We start from the raw sequence: 26,609 nt of genomic DNA, 5'->3' as shown, positions 1-26,609 counted from the left end.
TTAATGAGTTACCATTTCCCAAATTAACTCAAAGAATATCAGAATATCGATTTTACAGCAGTCACTAATTCATTTATTTCCTCTACAGTCTCATCCTGAACGTTGCATAATTTGTAAATCTGCACAAACTAGGGTCTCACTAAATCATTCCATACCACACCAGTTGACTTGGTTACTTATTTACTAACAAGCTAAATTATAATATAAGATACACATACACAAACACACAGTCTAGGCTATTGATTAGAACTTAGTACAATGAAACAGGTCCCTAGTGGGCCAACACAATATGATACCTGTTACACAAAATGGGAATTTAGAAAGAGAGAGTGCACGAGAGAAAAACACACTTGGATACATTTATTAACTTTGCTTAGTTTAGCCCTAACACCTTGCCCCGAACTGTCGCTCTTATGGGTCAGAATATAATGAAATAATTACTCGGCGAAGGTCTCCGTTGGGGTCTCTCTTCGTGGACTGAGTTCCGCCTTCTCCTCTAATGGCGGCACCTCTTTTGTCACCGGGTGTAAGTCTTTGATTGTTCACACAATGTCAGTGTCCTTTCTCTTCGTGGTCTGTTTCCTCGCCCTCGTTCTGTAAGAGGGGTCTTCTGAGGAAGGCTAATCAGCCATGTAAATTGTTCCAGCGTGGGAATGAAAGCAGTGTAGACACAAGATTCCTTGGAGAGAATAACGGGGTGGTCCTGCTTGAATTCACCTTCTTAGATACAGATACAGCTACTCAACTATAGCATTGATTGTTAAGAGGTTCCTTTGTCTTCTTCAACCTCGTGTTGCGTTTTGGGATTGCGACTAATCGTAGACCTTGCCTGCAGCGCGTGGTCATCTAGTCTGAATTGTAAATTCTTAACTCACAAGTTTTATACCCTCGGGTCAGAAAGGGATGTTTCTGTCTTCATGGCAATTTCTCTGGGGTGTATCTAGTTACGAGGCAAGGTATCACAATGTACTTTGATCTCATTAGACAACTAAATTTCACAGTTCACTTTTACAAAAACATTCTCTTTGATATGGACATTTTCCACACACTGCACGGTATGCAAACATCATGTACATTTAACTCTTCAAGTTACAATGTTTTAATTTTAACATTGTCATTTAACATTTAATAACATAACAAAAATGACACAAATTTTCATATTACATCTATCGTTATTACCACCATTTTGGCTAATGAAATATATTGTCTCAAAGTCCATTTAGTGCATGTTACTGTTCTGAGGTAGATTCTCCATAGGCCCACACAAACATTCCAATCCTCCACACTGAGAGGACAAAGGATTCGTCTGCTGCCTTAAGATTTACAATGGGTGTGAGGTGTCCCCCCCCCCCCTTCATTTCTCAGAACAAGAATAGACTGATGAGTTTCAGAAGAAAGTTCTTTGTTTCTGGCCATTTTGAACCTGTAATCGAACCCACAAATGCTGATGCTCCAGATACTCAACTAGTCTAAAGAAGGCCAGTTTTATTGCTTCTTTAATCAGGACAACAGTTTTTAGCTGTGCTAACATAATTGCAAAAGGGTTTTCTAATGATCAATTAGCCTTTTAAATGGATAAACTTGAATTAGCTAACACAATGTGCCATTGGAACACAGGAGTGATGGTTGCTGATAATGGGCCTCCGTACGCCTATGTAGATATTCCATTAAACATCAGCCGTTTCCAGCTACAACAGTCATTTACAACATCAACAATGTCTACACTGTATTTCCGATCAATTTGATGTTATTTGAATGGACAAAGAACTTGCTTTTCTTTCAAAAACAAGGACATTTCTAAGTGACCCCAAACTTTTGAACGGTAGTGTAGTTGTGTGGTTGTGGTCAGTAATTGTGGTCAGTAGTTGTGTGGTCACTAGTTGTGTGGTCAATAGTTGTGTGGTTGTGGTCAGAAGTTGTGTGGTTGTGGTCAATAGTTGTGTGGTTGTGGTCAATAGTTGTGTGGTTGTGGTCAGAAGTTGTGTGGTTGTGGTCAGTAGTTGTGTGGTTGTGGTCAGTAGTTATGGGGTCAGTAGTTGTGTGGTTGTGGTCAGTAGTTATGGGGTCAGTAGTTGTGTGGTTGTGGTCAGAAGTTATGGGGTCAGTAGTTGTGTGGTTGTGGTCAGAAGTTGTGTGGTTGTGGTCAGAAGTTGTGTGGTTGTGGTCAGAAGTTGTGTGGTTGTGGTCAGTAGTTCTGGGGTCAGTAGTTGTGTGGTTGTGGTCAGTAGTTATGGGGTCAGTAGTTGTGTGGTTGTGGTCAGTAGTTATGGGGTCAGTAGTTGTGTGGTTGTGGTCAGTAGTTTTGGGGTCAGTAGTTGTGTGGTTGTGGTCAGTAGTTATGGGGTCAGTAGTTGTGTGGTTGTGGTCAGTAGTTATGGGGTCAGTAGTTATGGGGTCAGTAGTTGTGTGGTTGTGGTCAGTAGTTATGGGGTCAGTAGTTGTGTGGTTGTGGTCAGTAGTTTTGGGGTCAGTAGTTGTGTGGTTGTGGTCAGTAGTTATGGGGTCAGTAGTTGTGTGGTTGTGGTCAGTAGTTATGGGGTCAGTAGTTGTGTGGTTGTGGTCAGTAGTTATGGGGTCAGTAGTTGTGTTTTTTATCATTTTTTATTATATGTAGTTCTGTCCTTGAGCTGTTCTTGTCTATTAATGTTCTGTATTATGTCATGTTTCATGTTTTGTGTGGACACCAGGAAAAGTAGATGCTGCTTTTGCAACAGCTTACGGGGATCCAAATAAAATTAAAATTAAAATACCAAACACAATCTAAAACAAGCGTGGCAGCTGAAACTGTGCTATTTCCAGGTCTAAAACTGGATTGGTGCACATTAAGAACAGAGTGGGAAGTTAAAAAGTTCTTAGCTGACAGTTGGCCAGGGATTCTAAAACTAGTTCCATTGTAACAGAAGGCATTATTTTCTGCCCTGATTGGTGATCGGACGAGCAACTTTCTACACAACACACAACTCATAGTCAATCGTATTAGTCAACAGAGATAGAGTCTGTCACTCTGTGATTGTCACCAATCTAGTCAGGGGTGGAAAAAATGAGACGTTCCCATGTACAATCCTTGAATTCAGCACCTTTTTACATGTCTCTAACAATTCCAATAATTAAAAAAAACAACATATGTAAGGGGAATGGGATTTCAATATACTGTAGATTGGTAGAGGTCACATCTTTTTCTTGAGGTGTGACAATTTAAAACTAGAGAGAAAACAATGGGAAACAACTACTTACAGTTCACAGTTAGCGTCTAACAATATGTTTGGTTACATCTACTTGTGGAAGTATTTTCAAGCAAACAATTTTGCATGACAAACTTCAGTCATAGGTGTTTTTCCATCAGACTAGACTGGAAATGTTGGCATATTTTGGTTGTAATCTTTTCATAATCTGATCTGGTTGCAAGCATAGCGATGTCTGTAGCACATGAACTACAGCCAACATTTTTTTCTCTCAATCCCCAGTATTCCACAAGGGAATGCAGGGAAGTTCTTGCTTGTACATTAGCTTGTTTGCACAACAGTTGGCAGGACTAGCCCAGACATGAGTAATGTGGGGGCGAAGTGAAATTGCTCTGACCTTTTTGGAATCTTGAGGAAAGACTGTGGGATGTGTATGATGAAAGAGTTTGAGTGAGAGGGATTCTCTCTAGGGTATGACACGTGGTTCTGAAATAGAAATCCATTGGTTTTGAGTGACGCAAAGAGAGGAAACCTGACAGAAAAAAACAAGTTTTAACACCATCAGCCAGTGATGCACTGCTGATATGTGGGTGTTATGAGGGCTGATTATATTACATTAATATTTAAAACATCTGACTGATACTTTACAGGCTGGCAGTGTGGTGCAGATAAAAATGGAGTGATGTACTCGCCTTTTAGAGTTGGTTAAAATGTGGGCTGCAGTTGTAGGTTTTTAATAGTGGAGTATGTCTGTGCTTATGGATGACATAGCCAAGGCCAGGGTAGCATGTATACGGAAAATAAAAGGGGTTCTACCACAGAACCGTGAGGAATGTCAAATTCAACCTTGGAACATTCCAATGACTAGTTACCCAGCTGAACTAATTAATAGTGCTCATAGAGGTATGATTTAAACCAGTTAAGAACCTGTCTTCGCAGAACAACTAAGCATTCTGGCCTCTTAAGAATAGTATGATCAATAGTGTAAAAGGGAGAACTTAGTTCTAAAAGAATGAGAATAGAGACATGACCACGGTCTTAGGACAACAGTAGGTCATGGAATACCTTGACAAGTGCAGTGTCAGTGCTGTGACATGCTCTAAAAACAGACTGGAAGGTTTCAGAGATACTGTTTGAATTTTTAAATAATGTTATCTACTGGGCTACATTCTTCTCTAGTATGTTGGAAAGGTGATTGAGGTTTGGTTTCTTTAAACATGGTTTAATTACAGACCATTTAAAGAACTCAGGAACTGCAGTTGAAGTCGGAAGTTTACATACACCTTAGCCAAATACATTTAAACTCAGTTTTTCACAATTCCTGACATTTAATCCCAGTAAAAATTCCCTATCTTAGGTCAGTTAGGATCACCACTTTATTTTAAGAGTGTGAAATGTCAGAATAATAGTAGAGAGAATGATTTATTTCAGCTTTTATTTCTTTCATCACATTCCCAGTGGGTCAGAAGTTTGCATACACTCAATTAGTATTTGGTAGCATTGCCTTTAAATTGTTCAACTTGGGTCAAACGTTTTGGGTAGCCTTCCACAAGCTTCCCACAATAAGTTGGGTGAATTTTGGCCCATTCCTCCTGACATAACTGTTGTAACTGAGTCAGGTTTGTAGGCCTACCTGCTCGCACATTCTTTTTCAGTTCTGCCCACACATTTTCTATATGATTGAAGTCAGGGCTTTGTGATGGCCACTGCAATACCTTGACTTTGTTGTCCTTAATCCATTTTGCCACAACTTCGGAAGTATGCTTGGGGTCATTGTCCATTTGGAAGACCCATTTGCGATCAAGCTTTAACTTCCTGACTGATGTCTTGAGATGTTGCTTCAATATATCTACAATTTTCCTCCCTCATGATAGCATCTATTTTGTGAAGTTCACCAGTCCTTCCTCGAGCAAAGCACCCCCACAACATGATGCTGCCACCCCTGTGCTTCACGGTTGGGATGGTTTTCTTCGGCTTACAAGCCAAGTAAATCTGAAGTTTTCTTCTATGGACTGAAGTGTTTGTGTGACATTTAATGCCCGGTGACCCTCTATCCAAAAATGATCAATATTCAACTACAATCCTATAGGCCACTTCAGTCCCGGGATTCAATCCGATCAGTGGTAGATCAGTTTTATATGATATTTAAAGCTAATTTCTGATTGAGACGATATATACAGCATTTACCGTGAACACAGTCTCCACAAATGTGATAACATTGCCTTTAAAAAGGTGCACATCAGACAAAACACGATCAGATTGAATCCTGGCCTAGGTCTTATCGTAAGGCCAAATAAGGGAACCTTTAAATTATGTTGTCTTAAAGCTACAATCCACATTTGGTGAGGTAGCTGCACAGAGTGCCTTCAGAAAACCACATCAGTCTATCCCTATGTATTACCCTGTCTGTGTGTAACTCTGTGGCTGCATTAATTCCTCAAACCGGGAAAGGTTCCAGTGAGTCACAGATCATCCCACTCTGTCTTTCAAAAACATTACATGTGACCTAGGCTGGTCCAGCGGTCTAAGCCCCTGCCTCCGCTGCAACATGGGTTTGACTCTGGTCCACTGCTATTTCAGTACACTCGTTCCTACATCTATCCAATAAACACAAAATATGAGGAGTGGAACTGCATCATCACAAAAAAAACAATGTTGAAATGTAACATTTTATTCAGTTGTACAATGTTATAAATGAAAAGTTGTTTTGTTTTAATGTGTCAGATTATCCAGTGCTTATTTTTTATCAGTTTAAACAAGCTGTTGTTAATTTTCTTCAAGTTCCATTCATACAATAATCATACAACAGCATATTGGTAACACTGACAGGAGGAAATGTTGAGGGGTTCAGGGAGAGATGGCGACCCACACAGGGGTAAAGGGAGATCAGGGAGGAAAGGAAACCACAGGTCTGAACTTATTACATACAACTACACCCATTTCAAAACATCTACAAATTCAAAAAGACAAACATTAAGACCTGATAGCTAGTAAAACACACCCGAAACTCGACAAACATCAGCAACCAGAGTGGATAAACAAAAACAACAATGACACGCAAACATCAACAACGGATCAACCCACTGAGAGAGCAACTCAATACTTTGATTTGCATTAACCTTTGTTAGTTTAATAAAGTTACCATGGTTTTGTCTTTTTCCTCACAAATAGGGCAAGATGGGGGAACACTCGTAAAAAAGTCAAACAGTGATACCTAAGAAATAAAAGCCACGTCAATAGAATACGTACATAAACAGAATGCAACCAGTCAGAAAACATAAGAACTGAAATTCAACTATTCCTCTCGTCTTTCATCACCTGTTTATGACTCAGCCAATATGAGTCACCTTCTGTTAGCATACTGTACAGCAGTCTCTTTCTTTCAAGATTCATGTTTTATGTTGTGATAGCCAATGGCTAATAACACCTTGGAGAGATAAATATTTGCGTCACTCTGGATGATGTTTGCATTACAGGCCTACAGCTGGGGGATTTTACAGCCGGTTTTACTTTTTTCCCCACGGCTTTGAAATGTCAAAGTAATGGTGACTAACTATGACTAAATTAGCTTGGCTGAAAAACGAAATAAAACAAGAAGGACATTTCCTCTATATATTGAGAGTCTATTATATACACTATATACCCAGATATGCCACCTTATTCGAGCGGCTCCTGTCATTTCTCAATGAGAAAGAAAGATAGAGCGTGCAAGGTGGATGGATTCCAAATAGCTAGTGGGAAAAGAGCAACTATAGAGCTAGAATATAGACTATTCACTATTTTTACGACTGTTCCCCTTCTGATGCGCTATATATCCACTCATTTAGCTTTTGAATCCTTTTGCATATGCGTTTGAATTGGCCAGAGACCAAAGTAAGTGTGTTGCGCACCATGAGACAGCAGAGGCTGCTGAGGGGAAGACGGCTCATAAAAATGGTTGGAATGGAGTAAATGGAATGGCATCTTTCCATGTTTGATACCATTCTACTTATTCCACTCCAGCCATTACCACAAGCCCGTCCCCCTCAGTTAAGGTGCCACCAACCTCCTGTGCCATGAGACCATAGGGTAGAGGCATGTGTGCGTGTGTGTGTGCGAGCGTGCGTTTGAGGACGTGTGTGTACGTGTGTGTGTCCCTACGTGGGTCCATCTAGCTCAGCAACTCCAGGTAGGTGACGGGCACCTTGCCCTTCTGGTTGCCCCGCTCTCCCACGAGCCAGTCTGGGTCCATGCCTGGCACTGTGTAGACAGTGATGAGCTGAAACAGAGCGGGCATCACATCAGAGGGATAATACTACAAAGTAGAATCAAGTAGTTAGCCAGCTAACTTGCCTAAATATTCTGAAATAACTTTTTTATTACCTAGCTTGATAAGCTTGAAAATGGCGTGGTCTAATTGACTCACAAACCAAAAACACCCGTTTAGACCTTTATTTATTTATTTTAAAAATATATATTTTTACCCCTTTTTTCACCCCAATTGGTAGTAGTTACAGTCTTGTCTCATCGCTGCAACTCCCATACGGACTCGGGAGAGGCGAAGGTCGAGAGCCATGCGTCCTCCGAAACACAACCCGGAAGCCAGCCACACCAATGTGTCGGAGGAAACACCGTACACCTGGCGACCTGGTCAGCATGCACTGCGCCCGGCCCGCCACAGGAGTCAATAGTGCGCGATGAGACAAGGATATCCCTACCGGCCAAACCGTCCCTAACAACGCTGGGCCAATTGTACGCCACCCCATGGGCCTCCCGGTCGCAGCCGGCTGCGACAGAGCCTAGGCTCCAACCCAGAATCTCTGGTGGCACAGCTAGCACTGCGATGCAGTGCCTTAGACCACTGCGTGAACCTGCTTTGTAGTATAACCCCCAGGCCTGGGCAAGGCCTCATGTGCACACACTTACAAAAAATCACTCACCAACACACAACTCCTTAGATATCATATGCTACAGAGATCGACAGGGCTGTAACGAGATCAGGGTTTTCATATGTATAGAATTTGAATCACATTCATTTGTTTTCTGAAACAATTCAATTTCCATTAAAAGGGCAATCAGCAGTTCGAACAATAACAAAGTGAACACCCCACCACTGATTTGGTAAACAGCTGAGGGATGGGGCTGGAGAAATGTAACCACTCCCAAACTCATGGACAGAGCTATAGATACAAGGACAGACCATCCATTATATAACAATTATAGTTTTAACTAGGATTTAAGGCTATAGTGTTTGTTTACAAAATAGTAAAAAAAGCTTATATTTTAGGTTCTGATGAGCAGGCTCATTAGGCATCGATAAGTGATATTCTTCAAGAATCAATGGGTATAGAGTACCAGTCAAAAGTGTGGACACACTCATTCCTGGGTTTTTCTTTATTTGTACTATTTTCTACATTGTAGAATAACAATGAAGACCTCAAACTATGAAATAACACATATGGAATCATGTAGTAACTAAAACAATAGTTACATCAAAATATATTTTATATTTGAGATTCTTCAAAGTAGCCACCCTTTGCCTTGATGACAGCTTTGCACTCTTGGCATTGTGTTTGTTTACAGTGAGCTTCAACAGTGAGCTAGCTATAACTAGCGGCAATATTTCTACACACCCCACTTTGCCATACCCTAGGGTTTAGCTGAACCGACGCCAATTTTTAACAACAGTCTGAGTGCACTGAACGATACAGATGCACTGTAACCATGTGCCAATGTACAGTTGAAGTCGGAAGTTTACATACACTAAGGTTGGAGTCATTAAAACTCATTTTTCAACCACTCCAAACATTTCTTGTTAACAAACTACAGTTTTGGCAAGTCGGTTAGGACATCTACTTTGTGCATGACAAGTAATTTTTCCAACAATTGTTTACAGACAAATTATTTCACTTACAATTCACTGTATCACAATTCCAGTGGGTCAGAAGTTTACATACACTAAGTTGACTGTGCCTTTAATAAACAGCTTGGAAAATTCCAGAAAATGATATCATGGCTTTAGAAGCTTCTGATAGGCTAATTGACATAATTTGAGTCAATTGGAGGTGTACCTGCGGATGTATTTCAAGGCCTACCTTCAAACTCAGTGCATCTTTGCTCGACATCATCGGAAAATCAAAAGAAATCAGCCAAGACATCAGAAAAAAAAATTGTAGACCTCCACAGTTCTCGTTCATCCTTGAGAGAAATTTCCAAATGCCTGAAGGTACCACGTTCATCTGTACAAACAACAGTACCAAAGTATAAACACCATGGGACCACGCAGCCGTCATAGCACTCAAGAAGGAGACGCATTCGGTCTCCTAGAGATGAACGTACTTTGGTGCGAAAAGTGCAAATCAATCCCAGAAAAACAGCAAAGGACCTTGTGAAGATGCGGGAGGAAACAGGTACAAAAGTATCTATATCCACAGTAAAATGAGTCCTATATCGACATAACCTGAAAGGCCACTCAGCAAGGAAGAAGCCACTGCTCCAAAACCGCCATAAAAAAGCCAGACTACGGTTTGCAACTGCACATGGGGACAAAGATCGTACTTTTCGGAGAAATGTCCTCTGGTCTGATGAAACAAAAATCGAACTGTTTGGACATAATGACCATTGTTATGTTTGGAGGAAAAAGGGGAGGCTTGCAAGCCGAAGAACACCATCCCAACTGTGAAGCACAGGGGTGGCAGCATCATGTTGTGGGGGTGCTTTGCTGCAGGAGCGACTGGTGCACTTCACAAAATAGATGGCTTCATGAGGGAGGAAAATTACATGGATATATTGAAGCAACATCTCAAGACATCTGTCAGGAAGTTAAAGCTTGGTCGCAAATGGGTCTTCCAAATGGACAATGACCCCTAGCATACTTCCAAAGTTGTGGCAAAATGGCTTAAGGACAACAAAGTCAAGGTACTGGACTGGCCATGACAAAGCCCTGACCTCAATCCCATAGAAAATGTGTGGGCAGAACTGAAAAAGCATGTGAGCAAGGAGGCCTACAAACCTGACTCCGTTACACCAGCTCTGTCTGGAGGAATGGGCCAAAATTCACCCAACTTATTGTGGGAAGCTTGTGGAAGGCTACCCAACACATTTGACCCAAGTTAAAAAATGTAAAGGCAATGCTACCAAATACTAATTGAGTGTATGTAAACTTCTGACCCACTAGGAATGTGATGAAAGAAATGCAAGCTGAAATAAATCAATCTCTGCTATTATTCTGACATTTCACATTCTTAAAATAAAATGGTGATCCTAACTGACCTAAGATAGGGAATTTTTACTAGGATTAAATGTCAGGAATTGTGAAAAATTGAGTTTAAATGTATTTGGTGTATGGTGTATGCAAACATCCGACTTCAACTCTATCATCTGAGCGACACTAGTGCTCTCAAATCAAACCTCCATGAGCATTCCACAGGTCATGTTTATAAGTGAGTGTATTTTTTTTCATCAATATTAGGAAAAGTTTAGTGACACCTGAGAGATTCTCAAGGCACACCGGTTGAAAACCACTGCACTACAGAGAGTAAGACTGTCCCAGACCCAAAAAAAATCTGGGTCGACCAAGAGTCATCTGTTCGATTGGTCGACTTTTGTATTTTTCCATATATAAACACATCCTATGTGTTTTAATCAAATCAACTATATGCACTGAGCTTGTCTGATGCTTTAAGCGCACCGTTTGATAAAATAATCAACACACAAATGACTAGAGGGAATCCAACCACAATTGACTTGACTGTGCCAGCCCGGGCTCAGCCTTGCTGCGCTAAAAACAAATGACAGCGAGTGACTGTGTATATTTTTTTTCTTCTCTCTCTCTCTCTCTCTCTCTCTCTTATCTTATTTTTGGTAAATGGCTTCTGCTATGTGGTGTCCTTGTATGTGCTCACAGCTCAACAAAATCATGTGGCCTTTATATTTTCCGTCAATGAAACTAGCGACAACCCCAGGAAACTGTGTCCCCTTCTGCTAGTCCAAATGTCAGTGGACACAACGAAACCACCACCTAGTTGCAATAGGTCTCTCAGCTTGGCTTCCATTTCTTACAGGGCATGGGGGTGTCTCGGAACATACTATAGCAAGGTGGTGTGTAGCCTGGTTGAGCTGCACTTGCAAAGTACCGCTTCCCTTCCCATTCTCCCTTAGTTAGGGGCTCATAGTCCAAGTAAACCAATTTAAAGAAAGCCTCATCCAATTGACTTGTTCTCTCCCGCAACAGCGCTGGGGCTTTGTGTGCAGAAAAGTAATCTTGGAATGCATCTTTCTTCTGTTCTTTGCTGCTGCTTCTCCTTCTCTATAAATACAAATGAAAGCTTTATTAGCTTACCTTAAATTAGTGCCAAAATAAGTCTAGACAAGTCACGGATTTGGCCTAACCAGACATGTAGCCTACGTTTAATATAGGCCTAAATCAGCATGACAATACATTTCAATTAATTGTCATAGGAGCTCCACAAAACATTAATTATGATGGCCTTTTCAAATATTCTAATAATAGGATGACATGTTTTTTCTTTATATATAGGTAGGCCTAAAGAACATCTAAAAAATATTTCTAATTTAAAGGTTATAAATACTTTGCTACAATGATACTTAGCTAGCTACCTACCTTGTTCCTTTCTGTTAGCATATGCACCATCATGCTCTGGGATGTGTCTTTTCAGATTCCACAATGATTCCACACCGCAAACCCTCTCTTGCCCTTGGTCCTCCTCATCTTTTTAAGTTACCTTGATTTTGCACCTGTGTGTTTTATCAGTTTCTATATGAAAATATTTAGCGAAACTCCATGACAAATCCAATTTGATTTGTGACATGCACCGAATACAACAAGTGTAGACTTTATCGTGTAATGCTTACTTACAAGACCTTAACCAACAGTGCAGTTCAAGAAGAAGAAAATATTTACCAAGTAGGCTAAAATAAAAAGCAATAATAAAAGTAACATCAGAAGAATAACTAGGCTATATACAGGGGGCACCGGTACCGAGTCAGTGTGCGGGAACAAGGGGCTAGAGCAGCGCAGAAGTAGACTAGAAATGCATGCTGGGCCAGTCATGCCCTGCTGCAGCGACCACCGCAGAACATCAACAGAGAGCTAGGAGAAGTGTTGAAATCACAACAATATTCAAAATGCATTACTGAATGAAATGTTCATTCAACCCTCCCTCTGTAGCCCACCATGGGGGAGTATGGGAGAGGTTGATCCGACTGGTGAAAAATATCCTCTATTCAAAAAAATATCCACTAGTCCTTAAAAAGCAAGTATTGGATGATGAGGCTTTGCAGACAGCCTTGTGTGAAGTTGAGGCGATCATGAACGACAGACCAATCACAACTGTAACAAATGACCCTAATGATCTAGAACTCCTGACTCCGAACCATCTGCTTCATCTGAATGCAAAGCCAGTCCTGCCACAAGGACTATTCCAGAAAGGAGACATACTTACTGAGGAGATGGAAACAAGTACAATATATCACTGACCTCTTCTGGAAGAGATGGATAAGGGAGCATCTTCCACTTATGCAGGAGCGGAACAAGTGGAACAAAACTAAGAGAAACTTGTTCTCATTGTGGATGACATGGTCCCAAGGAACTCTTGGCTGATGGGGCGTGTGGTGGAAGTTTTGCCAGGGGCCAAAGGTCTTGTCCGGAGCGTCATGGATAAGACCAAGACCAACATCTTACAGAGACCTATCAATAAACTCTATCTGCTCCTGGAGGAAGCTGAGTGAAACACACACACAGAGCTCCATCTTTGAATCACGTGCACCTCGGATTGTCAGATGTCGTACTCTAACATTTTGAGACGTCAAACTCTTGACATTGACACAACACTTGAACACTTCAAATCTGGGACTGAGATCACATGTCCTATATGGGACCATTTGTTTATAGCTATGAACCGTAATACTGCTCTGGTATAGTATGTCTTGTGTATTGGCTGTATTTTTGAATATTAAGTAATTGTTATGCATTTCACTGAAGTTAACAATTAGGGGCTGGTATGTAAGAGACGATTTAGACATTTGTATAAAAGACAGAACATGCAGAGCTCCATGTATGTGTGTGTAAATATATGAAATATGAATGTATGTGATGAAATACTAGATGAGGAACAGCCAGACTCAGCAAGCAAGGTGAGGTTGATGAAGACAGTAAACTGTCAAAAGTCATACACCATGGCAAGACTGAGCACAGCAACAAGACACAAGGTCGTTATACTGTATCAGCAAGGTCTCTCCCAGGCAGAAATTTCAAGGCAGACAGGGATTTCCTGATGTGCACTCCAAGCTCTTTTGAAGAATCCCAAAGAAACAGTTAACGTTTGTGACCGTAGACACAGTGGTCGGCCAAGGAAACTTACTGCAGTAGATGAAAGACACATCATGCTCACTTGCCTTTTCAATCGGAAGATGTCCATCAGTGCCATCAGCTCAGAATTGGCAGAAAACAGTGGGACCCTGGTATATCCATCTACTGTCCGGAGAAGTCTGGTCAGTAGTGGCCTTAATGGAAGACTCGCGGCCAAAAAGCCATACCTCCTATATGTCAACGAGGCCAAGCGACTCAACTATGCACAAAAACACAGGAACTGGGGTGCAGAAAAATGGAAGCAGGTGCTTTGGACTAATGAGCAAAATTTGAATTATTTTGCTGTAGCAGAAGGCAGTTTGTTCGCCGAAGGGCTGGAGAGCGGTACACAAATGAGTGTCTGCGGGCAACAGTGAAGCATGGTGGAGGTTCAACAGTGAAGCATGGTGGAGGTTCAACAGTGAATGGTGGAGGTTCAACAGTGAATGGTGGAGGTTCCTTGAAAGTTTGGGGCTGCATTTCTGCAAATGGAGTTGGGGATTTAGTCAGAATTAATGGTCTCCTCAATGCTGAGAAGTACAGGCAGATACTTATTCATCATGCAATGCCATCAGGGAGGCATCTGAGTGGCCTCAAATTTATTCTGCAGCATGACAACGACCCCAAACATACAGCGAAAGTCATTAAGAACTCACTTTGCATTTAGTTAATTTTTAAATATTATCAATTAACATGTCTATTTTTGAAAGCATTCCTACTTTACAGCATTTTTTCACACCTGCCTAAAACTTTTGCACAGTACTGTAAATGAATGATTTATAAAGCCAGGAAAATTTAACAGTTAAGCTATTGATTATAGACCTAATTAAAATTGGAGTTTATTTTCTCCTCACCTTTCTTAAACAATAAAGCAATGGCAGTTTTCTTGTCTCCTCATTCTGCTGCTGCCTCCACTGCATTGTTCTTAACACCAATATGCTGGTTAACTTTACTATTATGCACATAGCAACGTAGTCTAGGAAAAGGTGCCAATTCAACAGCGCACTGATGTATTTCAGATCCGCGGACAGCAACCACTATCCAACACACGAGAAAGCACATTTGTTATAAAATAAAATCATTTTTATTAGTATTGCACAATGTAATAAACTCAGCAAAAAAAGAAACATTCCTTTTTCAGGACCCTGTCTTTCAAAGATAATTCGTAAAAATCCAAATAACTTCACAGATCTTCATTGTAAAGGGTTTAAACACTGTTTCCCATGCTTGTTCAATGAACCATTAACAATTAAGGAACATGCAGCTGTGGAATGGTCGTTAAGACACTAACAGCTTACAGACGGTAGGCAATTAAGGTCACAGTTATGAAAACTTAGGACACTAAAGAGGCCTTTCTAATGACTCTGAAAAACACCAAAAGAAAGATGCCCAGGGTCCCTGCTCATCTGCGTAAATGTGCCTTAGGCATGCTGCAAGGAGGCATGAGGACTGCAGATGTGCCCAAGGCAATAAATTGCAATGTCTGTACAGTGAGACGCCTAAGACAGCACTACAGGGAGACAGGACGGACAGCTGATTGTCCTCGCAGTGGCAAACTACATGTAACAACACCTGCACAGGATTGGTAAATCCGAACATCACACCTGCAGGACAGGTACAGGATGGCAACAACAACTGCCTGAGTTACACCAGGAATGCACAATCACTCCATCAGTGCTCAGACTGTTCGCAATAGGCTGAGAGAGGCTGGACTGAGGGCTTGTAGGTCTTGTTGTAAGGCAGGTCCTCACCAGACATCACTGGCAACAACTGCTAGAATCCTGACTAGAACCCAAAAATTTGATCATATTACTCCAGTGCTAACCTCCCTACACTGGCTTCCTGTCAAGGCAAGGGCTGATTTCAAGGTTTTACTGCTAACCTACAAAGCATTACATGGGCTTGCTCCTACCTATCTCTCTGATTTGGTCCTGCCGTACATACCTACACGTACGCTACGGTCACAAGACGCAGGCCTCCTAATTGTCCCTAGAATTTCTAAGCAAACAGCTGGAGGCAGAGCTTTCTCCTATAGAGCTCCATTTTTATGGAATGGTCTGCCTACTCATGTGAGAGACGCAAACTCGGTCTCAACTTTTAAGTCTTTACTGAAGACTCATCTCTTCAGTGGGTCATATGATTGAGTGTAGTCTGGCCCAGGAGTGTGAAGGTGAACGGAAAGGCTCTGGAGCAACGAACCGCCCTTGCTGTCTCTGCCTGGCTGGTTCCCCTCTTTCCACTGGGATTCTCTGCCTCTAACCCTATTACAGGGGCTGAGTCACTGGCTTACTAGGGCTCTTTCATACCGTCCCAAGGAGGGGTGCGTCACTTGAGTGGGTTGAGTCACTGATGTGATCTTCCTGTCTGGGCTGTGCTTTGGCAAAGTGGGTGGGGTTATATCCTTCCTGTTTGGCCCTGTCCGGGGCTGTCAACAGTGTCTCCTGACCACTCCTGTCTCAGCCTCCAGTATTTATGCTGCAGTAGTTTATGTGTCGGGGCTAGGGTCAGTTTGTTATATCTGGAGTACTTCTCCTGTCCTATCCAGTGTCCTGTGTGAATTTAAGTATGCTCTCTCTAATTTTCTCTTTCTCTCTCTCTCGGAGGACCTGAGCCCTCGGTCCTCTACCTGACATGATGACTCCTTGCTGTCCCCAGTCCACCTGGCCGTGCTGCTGCTCCAGTTTCAACTGTTCTGCCTGTGATTATTATTATTTGACCATGCTGGTCATTTATGAACATTTGAACATCTTGGCCATGTTCTGTTATAATCTCTACCCGGCACAGCCAGAAGAGGACTGGCCACCCCACATAGCCTGGTTCCTCTCTAGGTTTCTTCCTAGGTTTTGGCCTTTCTATGGAGTTTTTCCTAGCCATCGTGCTTCTACACCTGCATTGCTTGCTGTTTGGGGTTTTAGGCTGGGTTTCTGTACAGCACTTTGAGATATCAGCTGATGTACGAAGGGCTATTTAAATAAATTTGATTTGATTTGAACAACGTTGCCTATGGGCACAAACCCACCGTCACTGGACCAGACAGGACTGGTAAAAAGTGCTCTTCACTGACGAGTTGCGGCTTTGTCTCACCAGGGGTGATGGTCGGATTCGCGTTTATCGTCGAAGGAATGAGCATTACACAGAGGCCTGTACTCTGGAGCGGGATCGATTTGGAGGTGGAGGGTCCGCCATGGTCTGGGGCGGTGTGTCACAGCATCATCGGACTGAACTTGTTGTCATTGCAGGCAATCTCAACGCTGTACGTTACAGGGAAGACATCCTCCTCCCTCATGTGGTACCCTTCCTGCATGCTCATCCTGACATGACCCTCCAGCATGACAATGCCACCAGCCATACTGCTCGTTCTGTGCGTGATTTCCTGCAAGACAGGAATGTTCTGCCGTGGCCAGCGAAGAGCCCGGATCGCAATCCCATTGAGCACGTCTGGGACCTGCTGGACTGGAGGGTGAGGGCTAGGGCCATTCCCCCCAGAAATGTCCGGGAACTTGAAGGTGCCTTGGTAGAAGAGTGGGGTAACATCTCACAGCAAGAACTGGCCAATCTGGTGCAGTCCATGAAGAGTTTATAACCATATACAATTTCAGTTGCACATCTTAAAGTGATGGACTGTGCCATCCCCAAGACCTCCACAATGGATTAGTCCACTCAGACAGGCGCAAATCAGAAACTTTAGTTTTTTTGCTACTGCTCGACTAAAGAAATGTCATTCGACCAACAGCCTATCGAACAAACAATTGCCCAGCCAACTAAATGGGTCAGCCCTAAAAGAGAGACAGAGGCTAACTTGTTTAAATGTCCCAGATTATGGGATGCAGTTTGTAACATGCCATTACCAATTGGCATTTTGTAGACAAAAGATTGCAATGTTTGTATTTTGTGGCACAGAATTGATATTTTTTTACATAATACAGCATGTTCCAAATGGTTCCCCATAGCAGATGTGGTGAACCATGGCTGCTCCTACCTCGTCGGCCAGTAAGGAGAGCTCACTAGTGTCGTGGGCGTCGTAGTCATACAGGACCTTGGCCTTGCGGTGGCCTGTGGAAGGCTGCTGCACATCCTGGATTTTCAGCGGGCCAGAAGGCTCCCGAGCGATGCCAGGGGTGGAGGTGGAGGCCAGGCATGGGGGTGAGACCCCTGGCAGGGTGGCAGAGGAGACAGGGGAGGGGCATGTGGCAGAGGTGGAGGGGTTGGCGTTCGAGGCAAAAGAGTTTGGGTACCTGGGGTCAGGTTACGGGAGAGGGGAAGAAGAGGGGGTCATAAGTAATAAATTAGGGTGCTAAGGTGATAAAGGAATAATATTTCCCAAGCAAGTACATATTTAGAATGTACAATACCTCCAGAAAGTATTCATACCCCTTCACTTATTCCACAATTTGTTGTCTTACAGCCTTTTTTTGTTTGTTTTTTGTTTTACCCATCTATACACAATACCCCATAATTGCAAAGTAAAATTTTTTTGTTGTTGAAATCTTTGCAAATGTTTTGAAAATGAAATACAGAAATATCTAATTTACGTAAATATTCACCCCCCTGTGTAAATACTTTGTAGAAGCACCTTTGGCAGCGATTACAGCTGTGAGTCTTTCTGGTTAAATCTCTAAGAGCTTTCCAAACCTGGATTGTGCAACATTTGCCATTATTCTTAAACAAATTATTCAAGCTTTGTCAAATTGGTTGTAGATTGTTGCTAGACAACCATTTTCAGGTATTGCTATACATTTTCAAGTGGATTTAAGTCAAAATTGTAACTCAGCTACTCAGGAACATTCACTATCTTCTTAGTAAGAAACTCCAGTGTAGATTTGTCCTTGTGTTTTAGATGATTGGCCTACTGAAAGGTCAATTCATCTCCCAGTGTCTGGTGGAAAGCAGACTGATTCAGGGTTTCCTCTAGGATTTTGACTGTGCTTAGCTCCATTCAATTTATTTTTTAACCTGAAAACCCCCAAGTCCTTAACGATTACAAGCATACCCACAACATGATGCAGCCACCACTATGCTTGAAAATAAGGAGAGTGGTACTCAGGAGGCTCCTCCTCAGTGAATTTCATACTATTTTAAATAGTGAAACATTAAAAGAAATTATGCATTTTAGATAAAACTATGCTAAATATATTCACGTCACCAAATAATTGATTAAAACGCACTGATTTGTAATGAAGGTCATGTTATGTAGCCTAGCTGGCTATGATTATTCAACACTGGAACTCTTCCAAGTCAAGGTAACCTTTTGGTTTTATTAATTTATTGCCACCGGGGCCCGCCAGTGTAAATGCTGAACTGCTTGCTAACTATACACTGTACTGCATGATTGTAACAGGTTTACTAACACGTTAGTTCTAATAGCTATGTTGACTTAACCTTAGCTAATATTGCAACGATGTAGGCTGTGTGTAGCAGTTAGCCATTATGATATGAAAGTTTGGCCACAGACAGCTTATGTGTTGTGCACTGAAGTCCACAAGTGAATGGAAAAGGTGAGAGGAGAGCACGTAGATGCGAGTAGGAATTATCCAATGATCAAAGGGATCATGCTGTTTGTATATGGCTGCTATGAAAGTGAACAGTGTTGTGTGATCAGGGGTGTATTCACTCCCCCGATTCTGTTGAAAAACCTTTCTAAAATGGAAGCAAACATAACTGAATGTGTCCAATAGAAACTCTCGTTTGCAACTGTTGGACTAATGATTACACCCTAGATCAGCTAGATGCAGGCAATATTGTGCAAGGCGGTATTGAATGTGTCAATGTCTGTCACCTTGATTACAAAAATGTCTCTCGACTTGTGCATCTACATTGTAAACTTTCATTTATAGGCTAGGTTTCAGCAACCTCATGATGGGTTTAGGGAACATTTTTGTATCATGTATATCAAATCAAAAGTTTATTTTCACGTGCGCCGAATACGACGTAGACCATACAGTGAAATGCTTACTCACAAGTCCTAACCAACAGTTCAATTTTTAAGTAAAAAAAAAGGTATTAGGTGAACAATAGATAAGTAAAGAAATAAAAACAATAGTAAAAAGACAGTGAAAAATAACAGTAGCGAGGCTATATACAGTAGCGAGGCTATAACAGTAGCAAGGCTATATACAGGCACTGGTTAGTCGGCCTATTTGAGGTAGTATGTACATGTAGGTATGGTTAAAGTGACTATGCATATATGATAAACAGAGTAGCAGTAGCGTAAAAGAGGGGTTGGCGGGTGGCGGGACACAATGCAGATAATCCGGGTAGCCAAAGTGTGGGGGCACCGGTTAGTCAGGCTAATTGACGTAGTATGTACATGTAGGTATGGTTAAAGTGACTATGCATATATGATAAACAGAGTAGCAGCAGCGTAAAAGAGGGGATGGGGGGCAGGACAATGCAAATAGTCCGGGTAAACACTTGATTACCTGTTCAGGAGTCTTATGGCTTGGGGGTAAAAGCTGTTGAGAAGCCTTTTGGTCCTAGACTTGGAGCTCCGGTACCGCTTGCTATGCGGCAGTAGAGAGAACAGTCTATGACTGGGATGGCTAGGGCCTTCCTCTGACACCGCCTGGTGTAGAGGTCCTGGACGGCAGGCAGCTTAGCCCCAGTGATGTACTGGGCCGTACTCACTACCCTCTGTAGTGCTTTGCAGTCGGAGGCCGAGCAGTTGCCATTCCAGGCGGTGATGCAACCAGATGCTCTCGATGTTGCAGCTGTAGAACCATTTGAGGATCTGAGGGGGAAATAGGCTTTGTCGTGCACTATTCACGACTGTCTTGGTGTGTTTGGACCATTCTAGTTTGTTGGTGATGTGGACATCAACCTGCTCCACTGCAGCCCCGTAGATGAGAATGGGGGCGTGCTCAGTCCTCCTTTTCCTGTATTCCACAATCATCTCCTTTGTCTTGATTACGTTGAGGGATAGGTTGTTATTCTGGCACCACCCAGCCAGGTCTCGGATCTCCCTACATGCTGTCTCGTCTGCAAACTTAATGATGGTGTTGGAGTCGTGCCTGGCCACGCAGTCGTGGGTGAAGAAGGGGTACAGGAGGGGACTGAGCACGCACCCCTGAGTGGCTCCAGTGTTGTCGATCTGCGTGGAGGATGTGTTGCAACCTACCCTTACCACCTGGGGGCGGTCTGTCAGGAAGTTCAGGATCCAGTTGCAAAGGGAGGTGTTTAGTCCCAGGATCCTTAGCTTAGTGATGAGCTTTGATGGTACTATGGTGTTGAACGCTGAGCTGTAGTCAATGAATAGCATTCTCACGTAGGTGTTATTTTTGTCCAGGTGGGAAAGGGCAGCGTGGAGTGCAATAGAGATTGTATCATCTGTGGATCTGTTTGGGCAGTATGCAAATTGGAGTGGCACTTCATGGCTACAAACATGAGTGCTATGGGTCGGTAGTGATTTAGGCAGGTTACCTTAGTGTTCTTGGGCACAGGGACTATGGTGGTCTGCTTGAAACATGTTGGTATTACAGACTCAATCAGGGACATGTTGAAAATGTCAGTGAAGACACCTGCCAGTTGGTCAGCACATGCCAGGAGCACACGTCCTGGTAATCCGTCTGGCTCCGCGGCCTTGTGACTGTTGACCAGTTTAAAGGTCTTACTCACGTCAGCTACGGAGAGTGTGATCCCACAGTCATCCAGAACAGCTGATGCTCTCATGCATGTTTCAGTGTTACTTGCCTCGAAGCAAGCATAAAAGTGATTTAGCTCCTCTGGTAGGCTCGTGTCACTGGGCAACTCACGCTGTGCTTCCCTTTGTAGTCTGTAATAGTTTGCAAGCCCTGCCACATCCGACGAGCGTCAGAGCCGATGTAGTACGATTCAATCATAGCCCGGTATTGTCGCTTTGCCTGTTTGATGGTTTGTCAGAGGGCATAGCAGGATTTCTTATTAGCTTCCGGGTTAGAGTCCCGCACCTTGAAAGGAGCAGCTCTACCCTTTAGCTCAGTGCGAATGTTGCCTGTAATCCATGGTTTCTGGTTGGGGTATGTATGTACAGTCACTGTGGGGACGACGTCCTCGATGCACTTATTGATAAAGCCAGTGACTGATGTGGTGTACTCCTCAATGCCATGGGAAGAATCCCAGAACATGTTCCAGTCTGTGATAGCAAAACAGTCCTGTGGTTTAGCCTCTGCTTCATCTGACCACTTTTTTTTGTAATAGACCGAGTCACTGGTGCTTACTGCTTTAACTTTTGCTTGTAAGCAGGAATCAGGAGGATATAATTGTGGTCAGATTGACCAAATGGAGGGCGAGGGAGAGCTTTGTATGTGTGGATTACTGGTGATCAAGAATGTTTTTCCTTCTGGTTGCGCATTTAACATGTTGATAGAAGGTTAGGTAAAACTGATTTAAAAATCCCCGGCCACTAGGAGCGCCGCCTCTGGGTAAGTGGGTTCCTGTTTGCTTATTTCCATATACAGCCGAGTGCGGTCTTAGTGCCAGCATCCGTCTGTGGTGGTAAATAAACAGCCATGAAAAGTACAGATGAAAACTCTTGGCAAATAGTGTGGTCTACTACTTATCATAAATACTCTACTTCAGGCGAGCAAAATCTAGAGACTTCCTTAGATTTCGTGCACCAGCTGTTGTTCACAAATATGCACAGACCACCCCCCTCGTCTTACTGGAGTGTGCTGTTCCTTCTTGCCGGTGCAGCGTATATCCCACTAGCTGAATATTCATGTCATTATTCAGTCACGATTCCATGAAACATAAGATGTTACAGTTTCTGATGTCGCGTTGGTAGGATATTCGTGATTGTACCTCGTCTAATTTATTGTCCAAGTAATAATGACGGTAATGGCAGCTTTCCCACTAGCCGTCTGCGGATCCTTACGAGGCACCCCGCTCTGTGTCCTCTGTATCTGCGTCTCTAACTCTTGCCAATGACAGGGATGTTGGCCTTGTCGGGTGTTTGAAGTACATTCTGTGTGTCCTGCTTGTTGAAGAAAAAATCTTTGTCTAATCCGAGGTGAGTGATCGCTGTCCTGATATAAGCTCTTTTTTGCCATAAGATACAGTGGCAGAAACATTTTGTACAAAATAAGTTACAAATAACGCAAAAAAAATACACCAAATAGCACAATTGGTTAGGCGCCCATAAAACTGCTGCCATTTCTTCCCGGCGCCAATTTTTACAGGTAGTAGCCTAAACCTATAGATGTTACATTGATCTGGGTGAATGGAATATGAATGAACATGATTCAATATGCTGTAATAGAAATAAGGCCGTGCTCATTAAAAAAATGATCGTTCTCCCTCATCTTAAAACGGCACCGACCGCCACTGGTACTTAGTAAAGTGTTGTATTGGATTTGCCCGAAACATAACACTTTGTATTCAGGACAAAAAGTTAATTGATTTGCCACATTTTTTGCATTATTACTTTAGTGCCTTGTTGCAAACAGGATGCATGTTTTGGAATATTTTTATTCTGAATAGGCTTCCTTCTTTTACCTCTGTTAATTAGGTTAGTATTGTGGAGTAACTACAATGGTGTTGAGCCATCCTCAGTTTTCTCCTATCACAGCCATTGAACACTAACTGTTTTAAAGTCACCATTGTCCTCATGGGTAAATTCCTGAGCAGTTTCCTTCCTCTCCGGCAACGGAGATAGGAAAGACGGCTATATATTTTTCTAGCCAGAAGCTAGCCAGTTTACTCGAAAAGCTATCGCCAGTTTTGTACAACGCGACTCAGACCAGAACATACCGGACCCATTTTTCTCTTCATATCCCCGGATTTCAACCCCAAGCTCTGGACATTTACACCTGGATCTCGCAGCTAGCTAGCTGCTATCCGTGTGACTATTGGCTTACGTCGATCCCGGAGCAAACATAAATTATTCCGGAACTAGCCAGCTGAAGAGTTCCATCAGCCACTCCTGGGCTACAATCACCTATCCAGACCCGTTTTACTGCCCATGCAGAGCCCCACTGGGCCTTCACAACTGGACTACCGACGTTAACTGCCCGAGGGTGTTATCCAACTGGCCCCTCCGTCGCGACGTTACCTGAACGCCCATCTGTGGCCCGCTAATCGTTAGCTGTCTTATCGGCTGCTATCTGAATTGGTCTATCGGACAAAAATCTCTGAAACTGGAAACACTTATCTCCCTCACTAGCTTTAAGCACCAGCTGTCAGAGCAGCTCACAGATCCCTGCACCTGTACATAACCCATCTATAATTTAGCCCAAACTACCTTTCCCCCTACTGTATTTATTTATTTTGCACCCCATTATTTCTCTCTACTTTGCACATTCTTCCACTGCAAATCTACCATTCAAGTGTTTTACTTGCTATATTGTATTTACTTTGCCACCATGGTCTTTTTTTTGCCTTTACCTCCCTTATCTCACCTCATTTGCTCACATCGTATATAGACTTGTTTATACTGTATTATTGACTGTATGTTTGTTTTACTCCATGTGTAACTCTGTGTTGTTGTATGTGTCGAACTGCTTTCCTTTATCGTGGCCAGGTCGCAATTGTAAATTAGAACTTGTTCTCAACTTGCCTACCTGGTTAAATAAAGGTGAAATAAATAAATACAAATCTTGGTAGTGACTGGATGTGTTGATACACCAGCCAAAGTGTAATTAATAACTTCACCATGCTCAAAGGGATATTCAATGTCTGTTTATTTTTGTATTTTTCCCCCCAATCTACCAAAAGGTGCCCTTCATTGCGAGGCTTTGGAAAACCTCCCTGATCTTTGTGGCTAAATCTGTGTTTGAAATTCACTGCTGGACTTGGGGACCTTCCAGACAATTGTATGTGTGGTGTACAGAGATGAGGAAGTCAAAATCATATTAAACACTATTATTGCACACAGAGTGTGTCCATGCAATTTATTATGTGACATTTTTACTGCTGAACTTATTTACGCTTGCTATAACAAAGGGGTTGAATACTTAGACTAAAGACATTTCAACTTTTCATTTTTCATTAATTTGGAAAAATGTTGAAAAATATAATTCCACTTTGACATTATGGGGGTATTGTATGTAGGCCAGTGACGCATAAAAAATAAAAAAAATTATACTAATTTTTAAAAAAGGAATCTATTTTAAATTCAGGCTGTAACACAACAAATTTGTAGAAAAAAAATCAAGGGGTGTGAATACTTTCTGAAGGCACTGTATTTACAAATACGCACAAATCACTCTTAAAACACACAAACGCAACACTACAAACAACACTATCATCAACAACAACACTAGTTACTTACGTATTGCTGTTAGCACTGCCAGCAGAGAGAAAAAAGGGAAATGTTGAAGAATTTTCCCATGTATGTAAACAAAGCCACTTCAACCCACTCATAAGGGTTATGATTCATCCAACTATACCTCCGTAGTAAAGTGCTCACCTGCTCAGTTCTTTCTGCAGCTCCTGCATGTACTGGTGACACTGGGCATAGTATGTAGCCTGGGCCTCCACAAACTCATGCAGGCAGCGCAGGTGGTTGACCTATCAGGGAAAAGGGGGGACAGGGTGAAAGACAAGAAACAAGTTGTACTTCCAAAAGCCTGGTTTCACACATTCAATGGTTTTCACAATGATTGTTACTAAACCGCAACGTTACAGTTTATATTTGCTGGAGCAAAATTGGCTGAATACTTCTCCCATCCGTTTAGGCTCTAAAGATCTAATCACTCACCCATCTTAGACACATAGGTTGTGAGAACTGGTTAGAACCTGCTTTTTTGTTTGTTTGACTGCTTTAATGGAGTAGAGTTACCCCTGATCTCTAGCCCTGATCCAGCATCCTCCCGTGACTAGTGTGTGTGTGATGTCTCTGGACTCACGTGTGTACTGCTGATGCCCTCCAGTAGCAGCCGGGTGACCTCGGCCTGTCTGTCAAACTCTGTCTGAGCCACACGCAGCTCCTGCTCCGCCTATAGGAGAAGACGGGAGAGACCACATGAACACCCACATACACTGAGGGTACAAAACATTAAAGACACATTCAAAATATTGAGTTGCACCCCCCCCCCCCCTATCAGTAATTGAGTAATCTCTCGTGGACAGATTAAACTGGAAGTGACAACTTTTTTACAATAATTTTACTTCTGGGTAACCAAGATTAGTTGAAGAGACTAATCTCTTGCACATCTCAAATCAGATTTGGGACGGACTGATTTAGGCAAGGTAAACTGGGGTAGGAGGGCTAATTGTGTTTAGTGCCCATCTGTGCAGAGGAGGTATTGTGATACCTCACATCTCAAGATAAGGCTACTTAATGTTAGATCCCTCACTTCCAAGGCAGTTATAGTCAATGAACTGATCATAATCTTGATGTGATTGGCCTGACTAAGACATGGCTTAAGCCTGATGAATTTACTGTGTTAAATGAGGCCTCACCTCCTAGTTACACTAGTGACCATATACCCCGCGCATCCCGCAAAGGTGATGCTAACACAGAGGTGTTGCTAGCAAATTTCAATTCCCCCCCCCCAAAAAAGCAGTTTTCGTCTTTTGAGCTTCGAGTCATGAAATGTATGCAGCCTACTCAATCACCTTTTTATAGCTACTGTTTACAGGCCTCCTGGGCCATATACAGCGTTTATTTTACCTTTATTTAACTAGGCAAGTCAGTTAAGAACAATTTCTTATTTTCAATGACAGCCTAGGAACATTGCCTTGTTCAGGGCCAGAACAACAGATCTGTCAGCTCGGGGATTTGAACTTGCAACCTTTTGGTTACTAGTCCAACGCTCTAACCACTAGGCTACGCTGCCGCGTTCCTCACTGAGTTCTTATTGGACCTTGTAGTAGACTATCGGACCACCATTTTATTACGTTTGCAATCACAACAAATAATCTGCTCAGACCCCCACCAAGGATCATCAAAAGTCGTGATATAAATTCTCGGACAACCCAAAGATTCCAAGATGCCCTTCCAGACACCCTCTGTCTACCCACGGACGTCAGAGGACAAAAATCAATTAACCACCTAACTGAGCAACTCAATTTAACCTTGCGTAATAAATACCCTAGATGTAGTCGCACTGCTAAAAAAAAAAAAACATTTGTCATAAGAAACTAGCTCCCTGGTATACAGAAAA

General features: G+C 42.5%; 1 protein-coding gene across 10 annotated transcripts in view; it reads right to left on the bottom strand.

Moving 5' to 3' along the window:
* Positions 1-5,837: 5,837 nt before the first annotated feature.
* Positions 5,838-26,609, bottom strand: part of LOC139408405 (SH3-domain GRB2-like endophilin B2b) — a 54,698-nt gene continuing 33,926 nt past the window's right edge. For 5 of the 10 annotated variants that reach the window (XM_071152244.1, XM_071152246.1, XM_071152248.1 and 2 more), the window contains 5 exons: positions 25,350-25,439; positions 24,911-25,011; positions 24,773-24,787; positions 17,510-17,765; positions 5,838-7,440 (listed from right to left, as the gene is read on the bottom strand). In XM_071152244.1, coding sequence (XP_071008345.1) covers positions 7,333-7,440; positions 17,510-17,765; positions 24,773-24,787; positions 24,911-25,011; positions 25,350-25,439 — 570 coding nt within the window. In that variant the 3' untranslated portion in view covers positions 5,838-7,332. The remainder of the gene's footprint in view (positions 7,441-17,509; positions 17,766-24,772; positions 24,788-24,910; positions 25,012-25,349; positions 25,440-26,609) is intronic. The other 5 variants (XM_071152254.1, XM_071152245.1, XM_071152247.1 and 2 more) reach the window with 1 other exon arrangement.

This window comes from Oncorhynchus clarkii, chromosome 5 (assembly GCF_045791955.1).
Source record: "Oncorhynchus clarkii lewisi isolate Uvic-CL-2024 chromosome 5, UVic_Ocla_1.0, whole genome shotgun sequence".
NCBI classification, from domain to species: domain Eukaryota; kingdom Metazoa; phylum Chordata; class Actinopteri; order Salmoniformes; family Salmonidae; genus Oncorhynchus; species Oncorhynchus clarkii.
This window is presented reverse-complemented; position numbering and strand designations above follow the sequence as displayed.